At 36.7% G+C, this 24,098-nt stretch overlaps 2 protein-coding genes across 7 annotated transcripts in view; one reads left to right on the forward strand and one right to left on the reverse strand.

Annotated features, from left to right (window-relative positions):
* The window catches only part of FNDC3A (fibronectin type III domain containing 3A), a 227,551-nt gene that overhangs the window by 185,048 nt on the left and 18,405 nt on the right, over positions 1–24,098 (forward strand). For 3 of the 6 annotated variants that reach the window (XM_024257590.3, XM_024257591.3, NM_001132000.1), the window contains 10 exon segments: positions 160–219; positions 1,491–1,629; positions 4,917–4,970; positions 7,309–7,433; positions 8,228–8,402; positions 11,407–11,493; positions 18,838–18,976; positions 20,000–20,068; positions 21,395–21,513; positions 23,911–24,016. In XM_024257590.3, the coding sequence (XP_024113358.3) occupies positions 160–219; positions 1,491–1,629; positions 4,917–4,970; positions 7,309–7,433; positions 8,228–8,402; positions 11,407–11,493; positions 18,838–18,976; positions 20,000–20,068; positions 21,395–21,513; positions 23,911–24,016 (1,073 nt within the window). 6 annotated transcript variants of the gene reach the window in all.
* Positions 20,222–20,611, reverse strand: LOC112128610 (cytochrome c oxidase subunit 7C, mitochondrial-like; the record flags this gene model as incomplete). The annotated part of the gene is made up of 1 exon (XM_054529579.2): positions 20,222–20,611. A coding segment is annotated over one exon (252 nt), but the record flags the coding sequence as incomplete, so codon positions are not given.

The raw sequence follows: 24,098 nt of genomic DNA on the forward strand, positions 1-24,098 counted from the left end.
ATATCCTAACTGCCAAATTCCATATTAGTGGAATCTGAATACAGTTACAGTTGGTAAAGAAAGAAGTAGTTTCATAAAATACTCTATAGTGTATATAATGTACATTGGTTGAAAATGCTTTATTTACCAGACATTGATATACTACCCTTTTTTCTCCAGAGGAGAAGAAACAAATATCACTTTAAATGATCTCAAGCCAGCCACGGATTACCATGCAAAGTAAGGAATTCCTACAAGATGGCCTTTATATGATACAGCATAAGGGGTTTTTTTTTAAATAATTATTTTCTTAAAAATCTAGTATATAATTTAAACATTAATTTCGGATTGAAAACAGACTTTGTGAGCTGGGCGCAGTGCGCCCATAATCGCAGCACTTTGGGTGGCCAAGATGAGGATTTCTTGAGCCCAGGAGTTCAAGACCAGTCTGAGTGACATAGTGAGACCCTATCTCGACAAAGAAATCCAAAAAGTAGCCAAGCATGGTGGTGCAGGCCTGTGGTATCAGCTACTTGGAAGGCTGAGGTAGGAGGATTGCTTGAGCCCAGGAGGTTAAGACTGCAGTGAGCCATGATTGTGCCATTGTATTCCAGCCTGGGCTACAGAGTGAGACCTTGTCTCAAAAAAAAAAACTTTGCAGACTTCAATTTTTCTATTGGTAAAATTATCAAAATTTTTCAAAAAACAAAAACATTTAACTCATGTTACAGTCAAGGGCTAATCATCCTGTTTGTAGAATTTTGGGTTTGGAATGAATCTGTAGAACATGTCTGAAGCATCTGGTTTGGCACTGGAAACTTGTCCCAGCTTTTGGAATTTTTATAAAATAATTATAAATATTTTGTTTACACTTATCTTTTACTACATCCTGTTTTAGGGTTCGGGATACCAAGACTCTAGAATTTCACAACATTTAATAGGAAGAACTTAGATAATGTTTTACTCTATGCAGGTCTTCTAGTGTAATTTACTAAAATTTCATAGACTCTAGGGCTTACCCAGCTGAAGCCTAATATAACACATTTAGTTAATTACCCCCATTTTTAAAAAGAACACATGTGGTTGGGATTATTTCGTTAAACTACTAAGTGTTCAAGTGTACTTCCTATGGATATACTCAAAGTATTGTCAAACCTAATCTTTTTCAAACTGTAGATTGTAGTCACATTTAATCATGAATTTAATTCTGTGGGTTATATTCAGTATTTTTTTAAAAAGAGAAATAGAATCAAACAGGACAGAAAGCATCAGTGTATTCCCCATAGTTGAGAACATTGTTTCAGGAACATACATGCACACTCACAGTTATATCACAATTTTAAATTATTTCTTTTTTTTTTTTAAGGGTCACCTTTTACTTCTAATAGTCATATTTTCTTGATAAAACTTTTAGTGGACACCTTCCTAATCTGCAAGTACTTAAAGGTGATACTATTGAAAATAGGATACAGTGATTCTGAAAGGTAAAACTATTTATTTTATCACCATAGAGTCCAGGCAGAATATAATTCTATAAAGGGAACTCCTTCAGAAGCTGAAATCTTTACCACCCTGAGCTGTGAACCTGATATACCTAATCCACCAAGGATAGCCAATCGGACCAAAAATTCACTCACTTTGCAATGGAAGGTAAGAATATTCTTTAGGGTGTTTCCAACTGGACATGTGTTTCTTTGTTTCCCCTGGTAGTATTAAGTTTCAATTGTTTCTGGAGACAAAGAGCTTTAATTTGTTCCTGCTCTTTACATATAAGACACAAATGCCTATTTAATGTATCCTAAAATAGCACTGTTACTGGTTTTTCTTACTATATGTAAATATAGCAAAAACTATTTGTAATTAACAGTCCTTATTACATTGCACATGTGATGACATTCAGATTCACAACAGTGATTCCTTAACCCATTACTCCTTTTTGTAATATTTTGTCATGATGCCTTTATATTCTGAATTGTATTCTAAAATTAGATTTATAATAACTATACTCATAAATCAATATGCTGCCTAAAAGGAGGAATAAAGTTATTGGCAATAGAAAAGTATATATTTTAATTCATAAACGTTTGGTCCCAGCTACACAAGAAGATACAATGAAGTGGACAGATACCATACATAGAATTAGTCATTCAAATACCACAGACAACATTATCACTGATTATGTAATTTTCGGAAATAGTGTGGACTTGGTAAATTTCTGAACAAATTAAATGCAATCTTTCCCAGATTGCACAGTTATTGCATTTTGGAAAACTTGCTGTCTGTTAAAACCATACAAAAAATACTTTATAAAATGGGATTTGGTTCTTCAATTCTGATAGATATTCAAAAGTCCTAGAGGAAGAGAACAATTCCCCATCATACTGATTGTCCCCCATTCTGCAGGGCTATTAGCGCCCTTGATCTTTACCCCATAACCACCAGACTCTCCCCTCCTGCATTATTGTGATCAGGTCAGAAATAGCCCCCACAAAATTTCAAAACATCCCCTAGAATGGGGTACCACTCCTGTTAGCATTGGTTTGCAGTGAGATGTAACTATTCCTCTTGATGTAATTATCTGTCCTTGCTTCGAGAGCAAGCTCAGGGCTAGCCTTACTTTTGAAAGCTTTTAAAAATGTGGGGCTTACTACTTGTTCTGTAGCTTGTTAGTTTCTAGTTCTTCTGAGGATATTAGATACTTTTGTAGTCAAAAAGTACTGTTAACACATGTAAGTCGAGCAGCTGTGTATGTATAAATATATTCATGTGTGATAAAAAAGTATGACTAATTTTATTTCATGTCACCTACAGTAGTATTTTATTTGTGAATATGCTCAGACCCTTTCCTTTGGTAGAGCAGTTGAGGTAGCAGCCCATTGTTCTTTATATGGGTTAAGATTTCTGTAGGTGACTGTTCTTTATTTCGAAGATAATTAAAATACAATTTTGAAATGTCTGCCTTTAACAATATCCTAACATCCCTATATAAGATGTAGGTGGTGGTACCTCAGATTACCCACACAGGTTTCCCAGGCTTGAACCCTTCTAGAAATGGCCCTATATACACACACAATAATCAACATGGTTGGAAAAAGATATCATGGTCACTGTTATTGTAGGATAGTATTATATACCGCAGAGTCGGGAGGATTAAACAGGTAACATCTAAATCGCCCATAGTATAATGTCTGGAACATAATGAGCATAATAACTATTGTTATTTAATATTAAAAATGAAGAAAAGTCACTAAGAGTAGTTTAGTGACTGGAATATCTGGTCTTTTGACTCTGCTACCTCACCTAATCTAAAAGCATTCCTATGGGGATTAACATGGGAGGTAGCAGTTGAGAGAGGTATCTTATTAACTGACATTGTTTAGAATTGCCAGAGCATGGTGATGACAAAAAGCTCACTAAAGATGGTCTTTTTCTGTCTTATTGCCAGTCCCCCAAGGCAGACTACTTCTCAGCCCCTAGAAGTTCCCCTGGGTAGGAACACTGATTTTTGTGGGCAGATAGAACAAATTCAGTTCTGCTCTACTTTTAATGACTTTGTGATCTGGGATGATTTATTTGGTTCTTTGAAGCCCTCATTTTCTCTTTTGTAAAGTTCAGGTAATAGTACCTCATAGAGTTGATCGGAGGACTAAATGAAATAAGGTAAAACACTTTACACTTAATAGTATCCCCTCTAACTTGGAGAAAAGCTAGAGGATCGGTCTCAGGTTAAGGTGGACATTTTAATAGCCTCACTAGAAAAAGAGAAAAATTAATCAAGTAAGTGTGAGAGACCTCAGCAATGAGACTAGAGCAATCTGGAGTCATTAACACTTGGAAAATGTCTTTTTATACCCCTCACTTCCTGCTGAGACTTTTGATCTCTCTCTTTGGATTCTCTTCCTCTATATCATAAGAGCTGGAGTTTCCCAAAGATTCTTTCTCTGCCCCGTTCACATTATATTCATTTTTAACTGCCACTGCTTTGCCAGTCAGTGAGATATTACCCTAACTTACAAGCAAATTCTGGCCATGCTAACCAGTTTAAAATTATAATTTAAAAAAAATTAATGTAAGATCTGTATTAGTGTTTAACAAATAATTTAGACGTCCATGTTCGTCTGTATTAAAAACTTAATGATCCTTGATTGCCATTTACATAGTTAGCAATATTATATAAAAACTGGATAGAGTCCAAAAAACATCACTTCAAAAATTAAAATGGTTTAATTTTGACCAGAGGAGTCTTAAAGTCAATTGTCTGCAAATATATGGAGTTATAATAAGAATAGGGGTGCTCATTTATTCTGCAAAGAGGAAATGGGCTGAAATTGTAGAAAGAAAATTCAGATGGAAGTAAGGTTGAAATTCTTGATTTTTAGAGTGATTAAATACTGAAATAAAATGCCAAGGGAGACTGCATTCTTTTACACCAAATAATAACAGATTGCTGAGTCAGCAGTCTCAGGTAACCAGCACAGTGAGTCTAGAAACAAGGACCAAGACACTGCCCTCTCAGAGCTCCTTTCAGCACCCTGGTTCTTCACTCTTTGGTATTTTATACAATATTCCATTTATTTTGTAAGGTGAGTTTTAATACAAATGACAGGATCAATCCTACAAACTTAAAGCTGATAAAACGCTCTGGAAGAAAAGCAAAATGGTTTTTTTAAAGACTTTTTCAAGTTATTAATAGTTCTTGCTAAAAGAGATTGTTCAGTGTTCGGAAAGACTTGAGTAGCTTCTTGCTTTCTTTCCTTAAATTTGAAAGGATTATAGGGCATACAATACATATATTTTTGTATTTTTATGAACATTTTCACAGGACCAAGTCACAGAGAACATCTGCCACATAAACTAGATCCTTATATTAGATCATCACAATATCATTTATGAATGTACTAATTTGTTTTCATTTTGTTTTTTGGTGTTGGTTTTAGGCACCTAGTGACAATGGTTCTAAAATCCAAAACTTTGTATTAGAATGGGATGAAGTAAGTAAATTGAATCTTTTTAAATGGTTAACATTATGTGCATATCTTCAGGCAAAAATAACTTTTTTGTTTGTTTTCATCAAGTATATTCTTCTGTCAAAAAAAGTATGAATGATTTTGTGTGGTGCATGAGTGGACTGATGGTGTTTTTAGAAAACATTCCTGACTTAACTTCCCTATTTTCAATAAATCACCATCAAAACTATTATTTAGGTAACTACCTTGATAAAGGAACTTTTTTTTCACATCAGCCTTAAAGGCAAGTGCATTCCTTTCCTATGGCTGCTATAACAAATTACCCCAAACCTGATATTAAAACAATACATTATTCTCTTACTTTTCTGGAGGCCAGAAATCCAAAATGAGTTTCTCTGGGACAAAATCAAGGTGTCAGCATGGCCAGGCCCTCTCCAGGGACTTTAGAGGAGAATCTGTTTCCTTGCCTTGACCAGCTTCTGCAGGCTGTCCTCATTACTTGGTTTGTGGCCACATCACATTGCCTTTTCTCCCCTTGTTTCCATCATCACATCACCTTCCTCTTCTGTCTTCAAATCTGTCTTCCTTTTTTAGGAACCCTTATGATTCCATGTAGAGTCTATTCAGATAATCCAGGATAAGCTCCTATCTCGAGATTCTTAGTCACATTGTACGTTCCCACCTACCATATAAGGTCATATTCACAGGTTCAGGGGATTGGGACCCGGATATTCATGGTGGCCATGACTCAGCCAGCCACAGCAAGCATACTGGACTTCATTGTTTAGTACAGGGGCGTCCAATCTTTTGGCTTCCTTGGGCCACACAAAATACTACATTTGTGCAAAGGTAGTTGCTGTTTTTGCCATTAAAAGTAATGGTAAAAACAGCAGTTACTTTTGCACCAACCTACATTAACACTAACAATAGCTAATGAGCTTTTAAAAAAATCACAAAAATATCTCATAATGTTTTAAGAAAGTTAACAAATTTATGTTGGGCCACATTCAAAGCTGTCCTGGACCGCATGTGGCCCTTGGGCTGCAGGTTGGACAAGCTTGGTTTAGTACATTGTTTTTACTATCAGTTACCATGTTCTCTCTTGCCCTGTGGCTTGTACCAAGCTAAGAAGAGAGGCCAGAGGGAATGGAAGAAATTCCATTGATAAGTTGGGAATTTGGCAGTACATTAAAAGAATAATAAAGCACAACCAAGTAGATTTTATTCCGGAAATTCTAAGATAATTTAGAATTAGGAAACCTATTAACATATCACATTAATTTAGAAGAAAACTATATTGCTAAATTAAGGAAGAGTATTTGATAAAAATTACCATTCATCTCAGTTAAAACTCAAAGCAGATTAGGAATAGAAAGGTAATTTCTTATTTGATAGTTATTTTTGTACCATCACTAAACAAAGGCATTTTTATGCAAAGCTGAAATAAGTCAAGATTGCCAATTATCCCTACCTTTATTTAACATTATTTCAGAAGGTACACTTAAGGCAGTATGACTTGAAACCAAAGCAAAAAGTACAGTCATGGTGTCTGGCTCGGGGGCAAAACTGTCATTATTTAGAGATGATATGATTTTCTACTTAGAAACTCAGTCAAATCAACTAAACGACATCAGAACTAAAAAGAGCATTTAGTAAAGCAGTCAAGTACAGTCTGCAGGTTTTCTTTGAAGCAGAAGTCACCCTAACTACCCTTTTATCTCTGGCGACACAGTAAAGAAAAATGGGTGGCAAATGTGAAACTTACCCATTTTATTTACCACTCTAAATTTTTAAAACTCTTTAGTTGTCCTAACTTTTCTCTCTCCCTCTTATTGCCTGTAATTGGGCTGTGCTGTCTGCTAGAACTTTTTCAGTGTTAATCTAAGCAGTAGAAGCTCCAAAAGTTTTATTTTAAAGAAGTTTATGAGCTATCTAGTTGGAAGTTTGGGCATGGGTAAGGACCTTTTCTTAAAACTGTATGCTTAGAGCTTTCCATAGGTTGAAAAAAACCGCCAGTTGACCCTATCAAAGATTGTCACCCCATTTCTACCACTGGTAGTCTTCTATGGAGATTGTAGGGTCCATACCTGCAGAGTTTCCTTTATTAAAGCCAGAGATTTAACATTGGCTAAAAGATGGTACTTAATTCAAGAAGCTATACAAAGATACCTGCTCTCTGGTGTTTTAATTCTGCATTTGATGATCTATATCATATAAAAGATGTGCTGTATCTCAGCCTTCTCTTGAGATCCATGACTTTTAGTACACACTTGCTAATATGTAACTGTCAAGAAGGAATTGATGCGGATTTATCTTTTTACAGTAATGTACACGGTGTATAATAATCAGCCATTTCTTGTAGGGAAAAGGAAATGGAGAATTTTATCAGTGTTACATGGGCTCACAGAAACAGTTTAAAATTACTAAACTGTCACCAGCAATGGGCTGTAAATTCAGACTATCGGCCAGAAATGACTATGGTACAAGGTAAGGTGTACTTTATAAAAGAATGTAAATATTTTTAGATTATCAAGTCAACTTCAATTGTATAATTATTTACTGTTCAAATTATTCATTAAAAATTCTGCTTAGTTTATCTCTTTGTTGATATGGTTAAGATGTGTTACCAGTCTAGCAAAAGCTATAAGAGAGTTGAACCACAGGAAACATTAAACTTACAGCTTTCCAAGATTTTCAGATATAAATTAGATTTTTATATGTGACAAAGAGTTTTTTCTTTTGCTCCTCAGCATATGTGATGACAATATTTTGTTTAAAGTCAGGTGAATTGTAAGAACATCTAAAATACCCAATTTAAATAGAAAGGCCAAGTATCTTTCAAGAGTCATTGAAATTATTTTTGTTCTAGAGCTCTGCTCACCTTAGGGGCAGGTGCGTTTAATTACACAACTGAGAACTTACATTTTCTGTTTTATATAAATGGCATTATATGAAAGTGTGTTTAAAAGTTACAACATTTACACCAATACACGAGTGTTATTGTTTCCATAAGGTAATGTATATAGTTTTCCATTGACTGGATAAATTATGATATAAAGGCTTAAAAATCTGAACAAAACTGCATTTTTAATAGAACACTAATTCACTGTTTGATATCTGACCTGGTTATCATAAAGAGATCAAACCCAAGATATATTATTTGTATTATAAATTCATTATCAAAACTTGTCATTTTCAAAAAAAATTACATCTGTCACAAACTTGTTCTTTCACTGTAAAAATAACTTTTTCATGCCTTTTAAAACCATTTGTTTCAACAGTGGTTTTAGTGAAGAAGTCTTATATTACACCTCAGGCTGTGCTCCTTCTATGCCAGCAAGTCCTGTATTAACCAAGGCTGGAATTACTTGGTTATCCTTACAATGGAGTAAGCCCTCAGGAACACCATCAGATGAAGGAATTTCTTACATTTTAGAGATGGAGGAAGAAACTTCAGTAAGTGCAAATATAGATTTTAAATAGTGTGTTTAAAACATTTGCAGCTTAAGGAGATTTTGGGCCGAGACGATGGCGTTTTCTAAATATACAATCATGTCATCTGCAAACAGAGACAATTTGACTTCCTCTCTTCCTATTTGAATACGCTTTATTTCTTTCTCTTGCCTGATTGTCCTGGCCAGAACTTACAATACTATGTTGAATAGGAGAAGAGGCCATCCTTGTCTTGTGCCAGTTTTCACAGAGAATGCTTCCGGCTTTTGCACATTCAGTATGTTGGCTGTGGGTTTGTCATAAACAGCTCTTATTATTTTGAGATACGTTCCATCAGTATCTAGTTTATTGAGAGTTTTTGGCATGAAGGGGTACTGAATTTTATCGAAGGCCTTTTCTGCATCTATCGAGATAATCATGTGGTTTTTGTCATTGGTTCTGTTTATGTGATGGATTACGTTTATTGATTTGCATATGCTGAACCAGCCTTGCATTCCTAGGGATGAAGCCAACTTGATCATGGTTTTTCGATGTGCTGCTGGATTTGATTTGCCAGTATTTTATTGAGGATTTTTGCATCAATGTTCATCAGGCATATCGGCCTGAAATTTTCATTTTTTGTTGTGACTCTGGCAGGTTTTGGTATCAGGATGATGCTGGCCTCATAAAATGAGTTAGGGAGGAGTCCGTCTTTTTCTGTTGTTTGTAATAGTTTCAGAAGGAATGGTACCAGCTCCTCTTTGTACCTCTGGTAGAATTTAGCTGTGAATCCATCTGGTCCTGGGCTTTTTTTGGTTGGTAGGGTATGCTGGAAACCATTATTCTCAGCAAACTAACACAGGAACAGAGAACCAAACACTGCATGTTCTCACTCATAAGTGGGAATGGAACAATGAGAACACATAGACACAGGGAGGGGAACATCACACAGCGGTGCTTGTTGGAGGGTGGGGGGTTAGGGGAGGGATAGCATTAGGAGAAATACCTAATGTAGATGATGGGTTGATGGGTGCAGCAAACCACCATGGCACATATATACCTATGTAACAAACCTGCATGTTCTGCACATGTATCTTAGAACTTAAAGTATAATTTTTTTAAAAATCAGAAAAAGAAAACATTTTAGTGTGGCATTAATCCTAATACAATAAATATTGCCACTCCTAATACAGTAAGTATTGCCACAGTAGTTAGCTCATTTCCCAGTCCTTTGAAGCCTTGGCTTGTTACTGTTTGGGAGAGATTAGGTATGATGGAGAACTCAGTCTTTTTTTTCTTTTGCAACAAGGTCTTGCTCTGTAGCCCAGGCTGGAGTGCAGTGGCACAATCTCGGTTCACTTCAGCCTTGAACTCCTGGGCTCAGGCAATCCTTTCACCTCAGCCTTTCAAGTAGCTGGAACTACAGGCACATGCCACCATGCCTGGCTAATTTTATTTTTTGTAGTGACAGAGTTTCGCTGTGTTGCCTAGGCTGGTCTCGCACTCCTAGGCTCAAGCGGTCCTCCCACCTCAGCCTCCCAAAGTGCTGAGATTACAGACTTGAGCCACTGTGCCCAGCCTGAAAACTCTGTCTTTTCTTTTGATGTGAAGGGGGTTTTGTTTTATTTGTGTGTGTGTGTATATATGTCTGTCTGTGCTTTGGAACCACATAGGCTACACTTTAACTATATCTGTTTTAACTATGAGGAGGGGAAGATCACCACAGCCTTCTTGACTAAGCAGCTCTAAAAGATGAGGAAATATTGTGTCTGCCTTTCTCTAACTGTATTTATACGCTGCTTCCCAAAGTGTCACAGAAGATTTTAAAAGTTTCCTGTGAAACTGTAGTACAGCCTGAATCTAGTTACGCATCACTCACATCCTATTACCTAGAGGCTAGCTGACCAGGAGTTAGGGTGTATTCTATTATTAAATCTATATATAGTTCATAGATTTTCAGAGCTACTTTGAAGGAATATGGGTCAAAAATGGCATTGGTCCACCCCTAAGTATATACCCAAAAGAATTGAAAACACATGTTCATACAAAAAAATTGTACACAAATGTTCATAGCAGCATTATTCATAACAGTCAAAAAGTGGAAACAACCCAAATGTCCATCAACAGATAGATGGATAAACAAAATGTGGTGTATCCATCCATATAATGGAATATTTTTCAGCCATAAAAAGAGTACCAGTATATGCGCCACAACATGAACCAACCTTGAAAACATTATGCTAAAGAACCCAGTTACAAAAGACTCCATATTATATGATTCCATTTATATGGATATAGACAAATCCATAGAGACAGGAAGTATGTTAGTAGATAGGTGGAGGGAAGTGACTGCTACCCAAAAAAGGACAGGCTTTTTCTGAAATTAGAAATTAGGTGAGGATTGCACAACTTTGTGAATACACTATAAGCCATTAGATTTTATACTTTGAAATGGTGAATTTTACAGTATATGAATTATATCTCAATTTTTTTTAATTCAAAAAATGATAACGTTCGGAAAATTTGTAAAGCATTGTCACTGGTGCTGGAAATAGCAATCCCAAACCTAAGTAACATCCTCACCTGCCAGCACAACTAACCCTTCAATTATTTACTTAAACAACCGTGTGTTAAAGGCAAGTTAAATATGTTAACTACTTATAGTTCTGTTCAGCTCTTGCACGATGTCTCTGGGAAATCTCTGTTCTTGGGATAGCTTACTGATGGTGAAGTTACCATTGGCTCCAACTCTAAACTCTTCCCTCAACACAAAGATTGTCTTCTCTTGGCTACTATATTTACTGAGACTAAGTGGTCTGCTTCATCTTCTACCAAATGTTCAATAAGCATTTCCAGGTCTGCCCACTGAAGACAGAAGCATCGAGGTGAGGATTCCACTCAACAGAGCATTAGTCATATTGCACATAGTAGAAGATGAAGAGAAACCCGGGTCTTTTCACATATTCATTATTGCCCATATTTCTATTGTTAGACATCGAATGAAGACTTTGTTTTTTTCCTTTTCCAGGGGTATGGTTTTAAGCCTAAATATGATGGAGAAGATCTTGCTTACACAGTGAAAAATCTCAGACGTAGTACTAAGTATAAATTTAAGGTAAGCTTTGAAAACCCTTAAACGATTTGTTCCTTGTTCCTATTCTTACTGGTGTGGTGGGGTTCTTTGTTTTCTGTTTGTTTGTTTTTTGAGACAGGCTCTTACTCTGTTACCCAGGCTGCTGCAGTGGCACAATCATGGCTCACTGCAGCCACAACCTCCTGGGCTCAAGTCATCCTCCCACCTCAGCTTCCCAAGCAGCTGAGACCACAGGTGCATGCCACCACACCTGGCTAACTTATTTTGTAGAGATGAGGTTTCACCATCTTGCCCAGGCTGGTCTCAAACTCCTGGGTTCAAGTGATCTTCCTGCCTCAGCCTCCCAGAGTTCTGGGATTACAGACACGAGCCGCTGCACCCAGCCTCTATTCTTACTGTTTTAAAGACAAGTATATACTTTACTCCTTTTGGTTTTAGATCTTAAATAATGTTGACCTTTTCTAGTGAGCTTTTTTGTTTTACTTTGTTATATAGCGGTGCTTCTCAAACTTTATATATTTAAAACAAAAACCAATTTATATGGCTCTTATTTGTGTAATGTGACCAAACATCTTTTAAAATATGAATGTTAGAACATACTAAGTATATGCTTTGTTGGCGGGGATATCACAGAAAATAATGCTACATTTTTCTCAATGTATGATATCAAGTGGTGTATAATTTCAATTTGTCTTATTACTGGTAGTCACTTGATAAAGCCTGTATCTACCATATTCTTCTCATATTTATAATAACTGTAAAGTTATTCTTTTTTTGTAATTAATAAGTATTTTGTAAATACTGTGTACCCTGTGAGCATCTTGTTCCTCATCAAACTTTCATCCATAGTTTTAACAGCCATTGGTGATACTTGCCTAAATCAATTATTACCATGATTGATGGTGCCAAGTGGTGATTTTTAAAATTTTATCATTTTTTTCTACATTCATTAGTTGGTATTATACTGTAAGGAAAGAAAGACTTTCTCTTCTCCCCATTTATATCAGTATGTACTCATGGAAGTCTGTTAAATGGGTTATATTTTGTTACTTTGATTATTGTGAGGCTCAAATTGTCCCAGATTTGGGATCCCCTAGAAGCTGGCTTCAGAATCCTTTTGACATGTCTCTCATTCTTTGAGCCCTTCCTTTCTGGCACAAGATATTCTAGTCTCATCTTAAACTTTACCTTCTTCAACTCTGGAATTGGCCATTTCTCAAAGCACCAGGATCCTTTTAGTGGACAGTGATATTTAGCAATCAAGATCTAGATACTAAGTATACTTGATTGCCATAGAGGTTTTACTGCTCCTGGGCACCCTCCCAATGGACAGAGCTAGGAACTATATGTGTGTATATGTTTAGTTTATATACAGATATTTATACACGTGTATATACATAAATAGACAATTACAACACAGGTACATATCTGTGTTTCTGTATCTCTATATTTTAAAAAATCATGAGTTCACACCAGATACCTTCAATTCTAATCCAGTGCCACAGGTGAATTTTAGTTTTCCCCTGTCCTTATTTCTAACTTCCTTCATCATCAGTGAGAAACTTTGTTCATTAGTTGATAAATTCAGCATTTAAATATTCCTGCCAGTGCTTAATCAAACCATTTCAAATAAATGATAAAAGCTGCTGTAAATTGTTTTCACTATTAAAAAGCAAAGATAAATATTATTACTTCTTGAGAATCTTAAGTCTTTAGCAATGGGAAATTTGATTATTTAGTACATAATAATTGTTTTGCTTTATTTTATGCTATTAGCTTCATTTTAAAAACTTATAATAATGCTATGTCAATGTAATTTCTAAATTTGGTTTTCATATTTACAAGATTTGTAAAATACCTGAGAAATAGGCACATCCATTCCAGTTTTGTGATGATATTGGATGGTATTTTTGCTTCATTAATGAAGCATTCCAACAGGTCTCCTAAAGAGGAAGTTGTTAATGTCTTTGTAATTTGTTAAGTTTATGAAAATCCTAAAATTCTACTACCATGTAACACCATGGTATTATAGGGACTGAAATGGATACAAATATACATATGTGTTCAATTCCTTAGCATTCTACTATAAGCTAATCAAATTTCTATTTAGGCCAGGCATGGTGGCTCACGCCTGTAATCCCAACTACTCGGGAGTCTGAGGCACAAGAACTGCTTGAACCTGGGAGGCAAATGTTGCGGTCAGCCAAGATTATGCCACTGCACTCCCAACTGGGCAATACAGCAAGATTCTGTCTCAAAAAAAAAAAAAAAATTTTTTTTTTTTCTATTTAAAAGCCACCAGGCATGGTAGCTTACGCTTGTAATAATCCCAACACTTTCGGAGGCTGAGACAGGAGGATCATATGAGCCCAGGATTTGAGCCCAGGATTTCAAGGCTGTAGTGAGCTATGATCATGTCACTGCACTCCAGCCTAGGCAGCAGAGCAAGACCCCATCTCTTAATAATATTAACTAATTAATTAAAGTGTGTTTCACTATGGTGGTCACTGTAAAATTTCAGGGGAGGGAGAAGTATACAGTCAGAATCTCCAAGGAGACAGTAGGCTGTTGCACAAAATTCTCCCAGATAATGAGGTTGGAGATTGGAAAACAATATGTCTGAAAGCCACCTCTTTACACATCACTGGATAAAAGGAAGGGGGCTATATTCTGGCTTATTAAGATATGGAGCAATAGTTCTCAAAGTGGTCAGCAGGCCATTTTATCAGTATCGCCTGAGAACTTGTTAGAAATGTAAGTTATCTGGCCCTGCCCCTCCCCACACCCATCTACTAAATCAGAAATTTGGGAGGCAGAAGCCTAGCAGTCTGTGGTGGTATACTTCTAAGTAATTCTGATCCTTGCCAAAATTTGGAAACAACTGATCTAGAGGAGGAAAAAAAAACAGAAGTAGAAAATGATGCTTGTATGAAGTTCTAGGAGCTCAGACACTTATTTTAAATCTGCCATATGCGGGGAACCCAGCTTGAGGGCATTTTGAATCATTAAATCCTATTGTTGTGTCTTGGTCTTCCTTTTCTAGCTAGATATTGCAGACTCTTTCAAACAGTCATATCAAAATAAAATCTTAATATTTTAGAGAGATCTTAGAACACTAAAGAGAGATCTTAGAACACTTTGAGAAAAACTACAAAAAAAAAATCCAGGAAGTAATGACTAAGTAGCATATTATTATTCTGAAGAAACAATAAGAATATGATTAATGTAAAGTGAACTACTAATATGACCAAGTTTACCAAATACTAGAGCTCTAGGTTCTACACTGAGGACAATTCTGGGATAACCAAAATACTAAAACAAGATTAGAACAGTGAAAAAATTTAAATGATGAAGAATGAAAATAAAATTTTATTTATTTATTTATTTATTTTGAGACGGGCTCACACCATCACCCAGGCTGGAGTGCATTGGCACAATCATAGTTCACTGCAGCCTCAAACTCCTGAGCTCAAGGGTTCCTCCCACCTCAGCCTCCTGAGTAAGCTGGGACTACAGGCATGAGCCACCACACCTGGCTATTTTTTATTATTTTTATTTTTTTGTGGAGATAGTCTTGTATGTTGCCCAGGATGGTCTTGAATTCCTGGACTCAGTCAATCCTCCCACCTCAGCCTCCCGAAGTACTAGGATTACAGGCATGAGCCACCACGCCCAGCCAAAAATAAAATTTTAAAGCACAGCAAAGCAGTCAGAATTCTTTAAAATTATTTAAAATTAAGAGTTATAAGCAATTCTAATTTCATCGAATGGTTCACTGAAGGCTGGGCTAGAACTTGGTGTCTAAATTCTTTTTTAAATGATCAAAGGCTTCAGAGTCGAGTGGCCAGTCCTGTAACCCTAGGCCACTAGAAAACTGAATTTCCTGAATTTTCTGAAAAAGTTTTTCAAGTAGAAAGCCTTCTGGGATTTTTTTTCTTTCTTTTTTTCTTTCCAGTCCCCACTTTGGATGTAGCAAGGCTTCTAAAGCTCAAGGTATCTTGAGCTAAGAACCTTTAGATACTTTCACTTTCAGCTTATTCCTTGTTTTTTGAGGTCTTTTTATAGGTAAAGAGAAATCAAAACAGCTTGTATCTGGCTCCATTAACTACTTTTATGTTCCATCCTTGAAATTCACTTATGTCAGCATCTGTTACAGTACGTAGTATTTAGTCATGTTTTCTTCCTCTCATCTTGTCTGGTGTCATTTCTGCCCTAAGTGTGCCCTAGCTAAGTCCTTAGGTCTTCTTGGTGTATCCCTCTCTTGCTTGGATATATCATCTTTTTGCCTTATATCATCTGCCGTTTCTGTCTTGAAGAATACTAAATCTTCAAACATGTTATGTATATAACTGCCTTCAGGCTCTTTTTTCACCTTCCAATCCAGGTTCTTTTCTATACCTAGATTAATCTTTCTGAAAAATACCTTTCCCTCTAAGAAACAATTTCCTTAGTTTGATATAAGATTGTTTATATTTCCGTTCAGTTTTTAAAATTTACTACCTTCCAGTCCACACTTGAACCAGCTACCTCACCAGATTAACTACTCATCTCTCCCTGAGCAGAGCTCACTGTTTACTATTCACTTGTGCTCTTATGTGCAGGGCTTTCTGTTTTTTCTCTTACCCAAGCTTCCCCTTTGATTGCTATTGCCTAGGAAGACTCCATAACACTTCCATTTCCCTTTTCAAAGCCTTCCTAAACCATTTTAGGCCTTAGTAATCTTTCTTCTCCTGCCCCATTCTTTTGATATGCATATTGCTTATCTTCTGCATGAAGATTCTAAACTCCTTGAAGGTAAGATCTGCTCACACAGGGTTCCTAGCACAGTGCTCCTTATGTGATAGCACTAAATGAACATTTTGATTATTTGTAAAATTTGGGTGGCAGGAGATTATCTTTTTGACTTTATACCTTTAATTACCTTTATGACTAGAAGGTGCTTTACAGTAAAAGGAGACAATGTTGAAATATAGAGCCTTAAAAACATAATTAAATGAATCTTTATAGTTTTTAGGAGGACTCTTCCGGTTAAAAGGTTTAAGTAGATTCTGTGCACAACATTGAGAAGTGTTTTAAACCCATTTGTAGTCTCATTTATAAAGGAGTAGAGTAAGAAAACATCCTGAAAATCCATGTGACTGTGAGGAAGCCTGAGCAAAATTGAACAATTGGACTAAACTTTACTGAGTTCTGATGGGCTCTATGATTTATTTGGGGTGGTAGATTTACTCATATCCTTGTGTATGGTGTTATATAGCATCATAGTCCCCATCTATGAGTCATTCATTCAACCAATATCTGTTGAGCATCTACTCTCTGCTAAGCATTGTTCTAAACACTAAGACTACAACAGATATTCTTATGAGGGGAGTGGACAATAAATAAGCAAACAGTTTGTGGTAAGTGCAATGCAGGTTAATTAAAATAGAATGGGGTAAGAGAGAATGACTGGGTAGTTAAGGAAGTCTTCTTGGAAATGACCTTTAAACAGATCTGAGTAACAAGGAAGTAGCATGTCAAAATCAGAAAAATCTTCCAAGCGAGGAAATAACTGCTAGCACAAAGACCCTACAGTGGAGTTTCAAGAGGTAGTTAAGGATGAAATCACATAGGGCCTTGTAGGCATGGTGTGGAATTTAGATTTTATTTTGAGTAAGGTGGGAAGCCATTAGAGGGTTCTGAGCTAAGCAGTGATAAAAAGTCCCTCTGGCTGCGGTGTAGAAAGTAGTTGGGGGTCAAGGGCAAGAATGTACACTGGGAAACTAGCTAGTGGTATAATTACAGTCACTCAGGAAAGATAGGAGAAAGGAGGCTTTCATTAAAGTGGTCGTAGTTGTAAAGAACAGTGAAGTGGAGGTAAAGTTAACCGGATATAGTAAGAGATTTGATGCGGTTTAGAGAAGAATCAAGGATGTCTCCTTTTCGTAAGGTCAGCCGAGAGGAAGAATAGACCCAAAGTCAGCTGAGTAAGTTTATTGAACCTGCTGGCTGCTCCACTACAGACAGGAGGAAGCCCTGAGCTTATAAAATGAGGGGTTTTTATTGGGGAGAGAGACCCTGGGGTTGTTTGTTGGTTAACTTTGCCATATATCACCTTGTGACGTTTGTGGTAGCAGCTAAATGAAGGAGCTTAGAGGTAGGTGTAGGTAAAGCTTGTTTGTGCTTCCCACGACCTCCCCCTGTGCGGTCCCAATGGCCTGTAATTGGGATTTGCTTATCACAGCAAGGCCTGATAGGTGAAGTCTGCTGGCTTCACTGTGGCGCCTAGATAAGGGCTTAGAAATGTAAAGGGGCTCAGAGGGAAAGGTGGGCGGCAGGGAGAAGAGTTGCAGAGCATAAGGGGGAGGGGAGTGGGCAGCATGGAGAGGTTTGAGGGGAGTGTCAGCAGTACCAAGAAGCTTTTTTGGAGCAGTTTGTCTCTAACACTTTTGACTTGAGCAACTAGGTAGATGGTAGAGCTTTTTACTGTGGAGAGGGAAAAAGAGGGACAGGTTTAGAGAAGAAAAAATCATGGTTTGATATTGGACTTGAGGATCTTTAAGTTCAGTAGAGGAGAAAATGTAACAATACAGGTATAGTTAAATTTCTATAATAGAATAATACCTAGATTGGAATTATATTTCTCTATTGCTTTATAACAAATTATCCCAAAATTTAGCAGCTTGAAAAAACAAATTTATCTTATAGTTTCTGTGGGTCAGGAATTGAGAACCAGCTTAACTGGGTAATTCTGATGCAGGGTCTCTATGAGGTTGTAATCAAGATGTCAACTGGGGTTGCAGTCATCTCAAGGCTCTCCTGGGACTGGAGTCTGCTTTCAGGTTCACTCACATGGTTGTCTCCAGGAACCCTCAGTTCCTCACCACATGAGTTTTTCCATAGGGAAGTTACACACACCGTCATTTCTGCTGTATTCTGTTTGTTAGAGTGAGTCATTAAGTAGAACACACACACAAGGGAAGGGGGATTAGACTTCACCTTTTGAAGAAAAGAGATTCAGAGAATGTGTGGACCTCTTTCCAAACTCACAAAGAATATTAAAAAAGAAACAAAGCAAGCCTAAAGCCCGTGAAGAATCACCAGATTATAGCTTGTTCCTTTGATTCTTATTTAGTATCAAAATATTAGGTTTTACACTTGTATTCCCAGGACAGACTCTAAAAGGGGAAGTACGGTTGCATACTCTTCGTATATGCCAAGTATCTATTGGAGACAAGCAATTCTCAAAGAACAAGCCATTCCAAGCTAAAAAAAAATGTATTTTATCATTTGGTTGAAGCTGTTTGTCTCCTATCACTTTGTTCATTAAGCCAGTATCATTAGGTATCAAGTGTATTATTTAATGTCTTTCTGTTCTCATCACAGGTTATTGCTTACAACTCAGAAGGTAAAAGTAATCCAAGTGAAGTAGTAGAATTTACTACTTGCCCTGATAAACCAGGCATACCTGTAAAGCCTTCAGTGAAAGGAAAGATACATTCACACAGTTTTAAAATAACTTGGGGTAAGATATTATGCATGTTTATACATTATTACTTTTGTGTTTGATTAAAATAATTTGAATATGAAGATAATTTTTAAGATATTTGAGTAAATTTGTTATCTCAAGCCAGTCCAAAAAGAAATGTGAGAGTCATTCATTGGGTATATTTTTTGTGGAAAACCTTATACTCATACATGCTAGGTAAAGATATGATAAAGAGGAATTTGCGATCCACTGTAAGATAATGAGCAGGGGTAGCGCTGTGTGAAATGAAGGATTACTGAACTTGCAGCTAAAGTCACCTGGGTCACCTGGCTCTCGTGAGAAATGAAAACCATTCATTTAAAACAAACATGTATCGAGCACCTACCTACATACCTAATGGAAAAACAAAGATCCCATAAACTTGACCCTTGCCTGAAAAATTCAGACCAATAAAAATGCTTCAGTGATATTTATAATATTCAAAAATTTCAAACAACCTTAACATCTAAAGTAAATGGAGGCTGGGCATGGTGGCTCACGCCTGTAATCCCAACACTTTGGGAGGCCAAGGCGGGCAGATCACCTGAGGTCAGGAGTTCTAGACCAGCCTGGCCAACATGGTGAAACCCAGTCTTTACTAAAAATACAAAAATTAGCTGGGCGTGGTGGCACGTGCCTGTAGTCCCAGCTACTCAGGAGGCTGAGGCAGGAGAATCGCTTGAACCCAGGAGGCAGAGGTTGCAGTGAGTCGAGATTGTACCATTGCACTCCAGCCTGGGCAACAGAGCGAGACTCCATCTAAAAAAAAAAAATAAAAATAAGTAAATGGAATATCATGCAGCCATTAAAAATTGTTATAGAGAGCCATATTTTAAATATGGTAAATTAAGTGAAAAGCAGATGACAACAGCATGGAGTAATTGGGTACTGGTATTAAGTCATTGCAGGTGATTTTTTTTTTAAACCTAGTTTGGTATTCTGTTTTTTAGGGGTTTTTTTTTTTTATAATTTTTATGTTGTTTTGCACCTTGCCTAATACCACTTTGCTTCTTTGGATAGATCCACCAAAAGACAATGGCGGAGCAGCCATCAATAAATATGTAGTGGAGATGGCAGAAGGTTCTAACGGTATGAATGGATATTAAACACTGATAGATTTATTCCAGCCAGTCTCTTTCTATTCTTTATGGCTTTACATTTTATGTCATATCTTTTCTTTCTTCTTGCTTTTCATAAGGTACACCGTAAAAAGATGTTTACTTCACTTTGGGCTGTCCTGGATTTTTTTTTTTTTTTCATGTCATAAGTTTATTGACAAACATATCTAGTATGCCATATGAGTTCAAGTTTGATCCACTTCCAGAGGCTGCACCTCTTAAAATGCTCTTCATATCTGTTAATGGATGAACTGAAACATCCTTATGTTTTAAGCAGTTGGTGTCTTACTACAAGGAAGGGTGTAGCAAATGCAGATCCAAAGTACAAACACATCTTAGCTAGTAACGACCACTTGTTTTCCACTGAAAATGGCAAATTCTTCCCAGGGCCCTCCTCATAGTGACTCCTACGGACCACAGAGGTTGTGAACCTCCAGATGCTCTGGCCCAACGTAGCGCTGCTGGAAGCTCTGCGAAAGGCACAGAAACCGAGGACGGATGAAATGGCAGCACCTCACCAAGACCTTTTTTTTTCCTGGATTTTTTTTTCTTTGTTTGTAGCAGTTAGGATTTTGCCTGTTATGATCCACTTTAAATTGTGATTTCCAGAAATACAGTGAATCAAATGTAAGAGTGCTGAACACCTGTATCATTGCATTTTACATGTTCTTTTTGTTCTCATTTGTTTACATTGCTCAGCCTCTATACACCTAGACCAAGTCATTAGATACTATGAATCTTCTGAAGGTTAGTTTATTCAGTTAGATTTATATACAGATATATCAGAGAAGGATTAACTTCTAAAATTTAACTCACATCATACTAGTTTTAATAGTAAGTTTTATGACTAGTGAACTTTATTCTTGAATCACGCATTTAGCAGTGTTTATTTCTATGAAATGACCTATTTCCTGCCAAAAAGAAAAAAAAGATGTCTTTTAATTAGGACTAGACTTCCTCTGATACTGGTTTTTTGTACTCTTTGTATGCTATAACATTATTACTGGACCAGTAAACACATTTAAAATGCTTAATTAAAAGTAAATTATCAATCTAGGCCAAAGTCTATATAGAGTTACAGAGATATTTCACGTCCACAAAGCCATGCAGACTTGTCTAGGAAGCTGCACACGTAAAGAAAATTAGATCATTTCCAGGAAACCGAAACAAGCCTAAATTGTTTCTGACAAATTACATAAATACTTACTTTGTGAAGCTAGGATACCTGATGTGTCCATGATACCAAAACGTTAAACATTACCTAGTATCTGATTGAACACAATTCCTCACCTTACAGGAAACAAATGGGAAATGATATACAGTGGCGCTACCAGGGAACATCTTTGTGATCGACTGAATCCAGGCTGTTTCTATCGTTTACGAGTTTACTGCATCAGTGATGGAGGACAGAGCGCGGTAATACTTACATGTAGATTCTTTTGTGTTGTTGTTAAGTTTGGCCAAATGGGGTAGGATCACCAGGTGCCACTTCAAATATTGAAACATATCCACAAATGGAGAAAAGTAACTTCTATAACCTCTTTGGTTAATTTGATAATGACCAAAATATTCTAATGTGGTACTTAGCTCGCAGTTAAGTATTCAGTGTGTGTCTGTTGTCTGGTTGGTATTCAGCTTTGGAAAAACAAATACATGAAAACATTGGAGAAAATTTTATAAAGATAAATTTGAGAATGATGCTCAATAACCATACTAAGCAGAAATAGATATAAAATAATTATAGACTGATTCACTGCTCCATAAATTATGTGGGTGAGGACACATCATAAAATAGTATCTACTGTTTAAATCTACTTTCTAATATTTACTTACTTCAAAAAAGTTGGCCATTATTTTATTATTAGAGACTCAATAACCAAAATGAACTTAAAAGTGTACCATTGATATAAAGACATAATGTTCTAGGGATGTATGTTTATTAATGAGTGATTTTTTTTTTTTTTTTTTTTTTAAACAGAGTCTCACTCTGTCACCCAGGCTGGAGTGCAGTGGCACAATCGGGGCTCACTGCAACCTCTGCCTCCTGGGTTCAAGAATTCTCCTGCCTCAGCCTCCCAAGTAGCTGGGACTACAGGCGCCCGCCACCATGACTGACTAATTTTTGTATTTTTAGTAGAGACGGGGTTTTACCATGTTGGCCAGGCTGGCCTCAAACTCCTGACCTCGTGATCCACCGGCCTCAGCCTCCCACAGTGCTGGGATTACAGGCGAGAGCCACCACACCTGGCCAAGTGATTTTTTTTTTTTTTTAATGAATTAAACCAAGAATGGTTTCTTGGATCATTCATAATTGCTGGTTTTTTTTTTTTTTTTTGAAATGAAATTTAATGCAATGAAAGTATTCTTTTTTAAAAATGAAATATAGGCATTTTGTTGAAAATGAAACTAATGTGAAACTGAGTGTGAGTCCTGCCCAGCAGGCTTGTGCTCCAGTTGCTTCATTTTATCCAGTAAGAAAATCTCCCTGGATTTAAGAAAAGCAACCACACATACACATGCACAAAATCCTGTTCTACTATAGCATTTTACAGCATTTTTGTATAGGATAGCTTTCTGATAAAAAGATGACCAAATATTTTGTGTTTAAAAAGAATGTTAAGTATGAACCTTAATATGTTGCAAGTAAGGAATATGGCACTGAGTTTGTGGCATTGTTTTTTTGTTTTTTTGTTGTTGTTGTTGTTTGAGACAGAGTCTCACTCTGTTGCCCAGGCTGGAGTGCAGTGGCATGATCTCGGCTCACTGCCAGCTCTGCCTCTTGGGTTCACACCATTCTCCTGCCCCAGCCTTCCGAGTAGCTGGGACTACAGGTGCCCGCCACCATGCCCGGCTACTTTTTTGTATTTTTAGTAGAGACTGTGTTTCACCATGTTAACCAGGATGGTCTTGATCTTCTGACCCTGTGATCCGCCCGCCTCAGCTTCCCAAAGTGCTGGGATTACAGGTGTGAGCCACCGCGCCTGGCCCAGTGTGGCATTGTTTTTAACAGAGTGTCTTTGAAAATAAAGGCTTTTTAAAATATAAATATAGCATAGAAACTAAAAGCAATATCAAATACCTAGAAAGGTGCCAAATAACTGGAAAAGCTTACCTGATTTTAGAATTATTTTTAGGTGGAAAGGATGAAGGAAAGATAATCTTTTAATGTATAAGTTAAGGTTGGTGCAGTGATGAATGTGTATAGTCTCAGCTACTCTGGACTTGGGAGGATTGCTTGAGCCCAGGAATTTGAGGCTGTAATCATACCTGTGAATAGCAACTGCACTCCATCCTGGGCAACATACCAAGACCTCATCTCTAAAAATAAATAAATAAATCAGTGTTTAGGTTCAAAATACAATCTACAGTAGTAAAGTAGCCAAAATATTCTAAACCTCCTTACAACAATACAAATAGCATATACAGTATTTTAAAACATCCCTCCTTAGAAGAGATTTATGGATCCCTTTGGAGATCAAAAATATTGCCCATTAAATTGTGTTGGAAGTTGTTTTTTTCTTTAGTTATGAAAAGAAAAGGAAAGGAAGGGTTCATTGAAGTTCTTTTTCAGTAACTTGCTTTGTATATAGTAGTTGCACAGTACATGTCTTCTTTGTCTGTGAAAATTTTGAGTTTTTATTTAATTGGGTTTTCTTTTTTTTTTCAGAACTTTATTCCTTTTTTGTTGACAATCAAGTACAATTTCAAATTATCAGTGCAATATTTGTGTTTATGTTATTTTTCCTTACCAAAAGCAATCTGATTATTTGGTTTTGGGGCATTTTTGTTTTCTTTTTGCTTTTGTTTTGGCAGGTCTCTGAATCTTTACTTGTACAGACTCCAGCTGTGCCTCCTGGCCCATGCCTGCCTCCCAGATTACAGGGTAGACCCAAAGCAAAAGAAATACAGTTACGATGGGGTAATTTCCATTTTGGTAATAAATTATAATTAAGCTAGAACAGAAAGTATTCGTCTTGTTAAATTGCATAAATCTTTCCATC

Source organism: Pongo abelii, chromosome 14 (assembly GCF_028885655.2).
Source record: "Pongo abelii isolate AG06213 chromosome 14, NHGRI_mPonAbe1-v2.0_pri, whole genome shotgun sequence".
Taxonomy (NCBI): Eukaryota; Metazoa; Chordata; class Mammalia; order Primates; family Hominidae; genus Pongo; species Pongo abelii.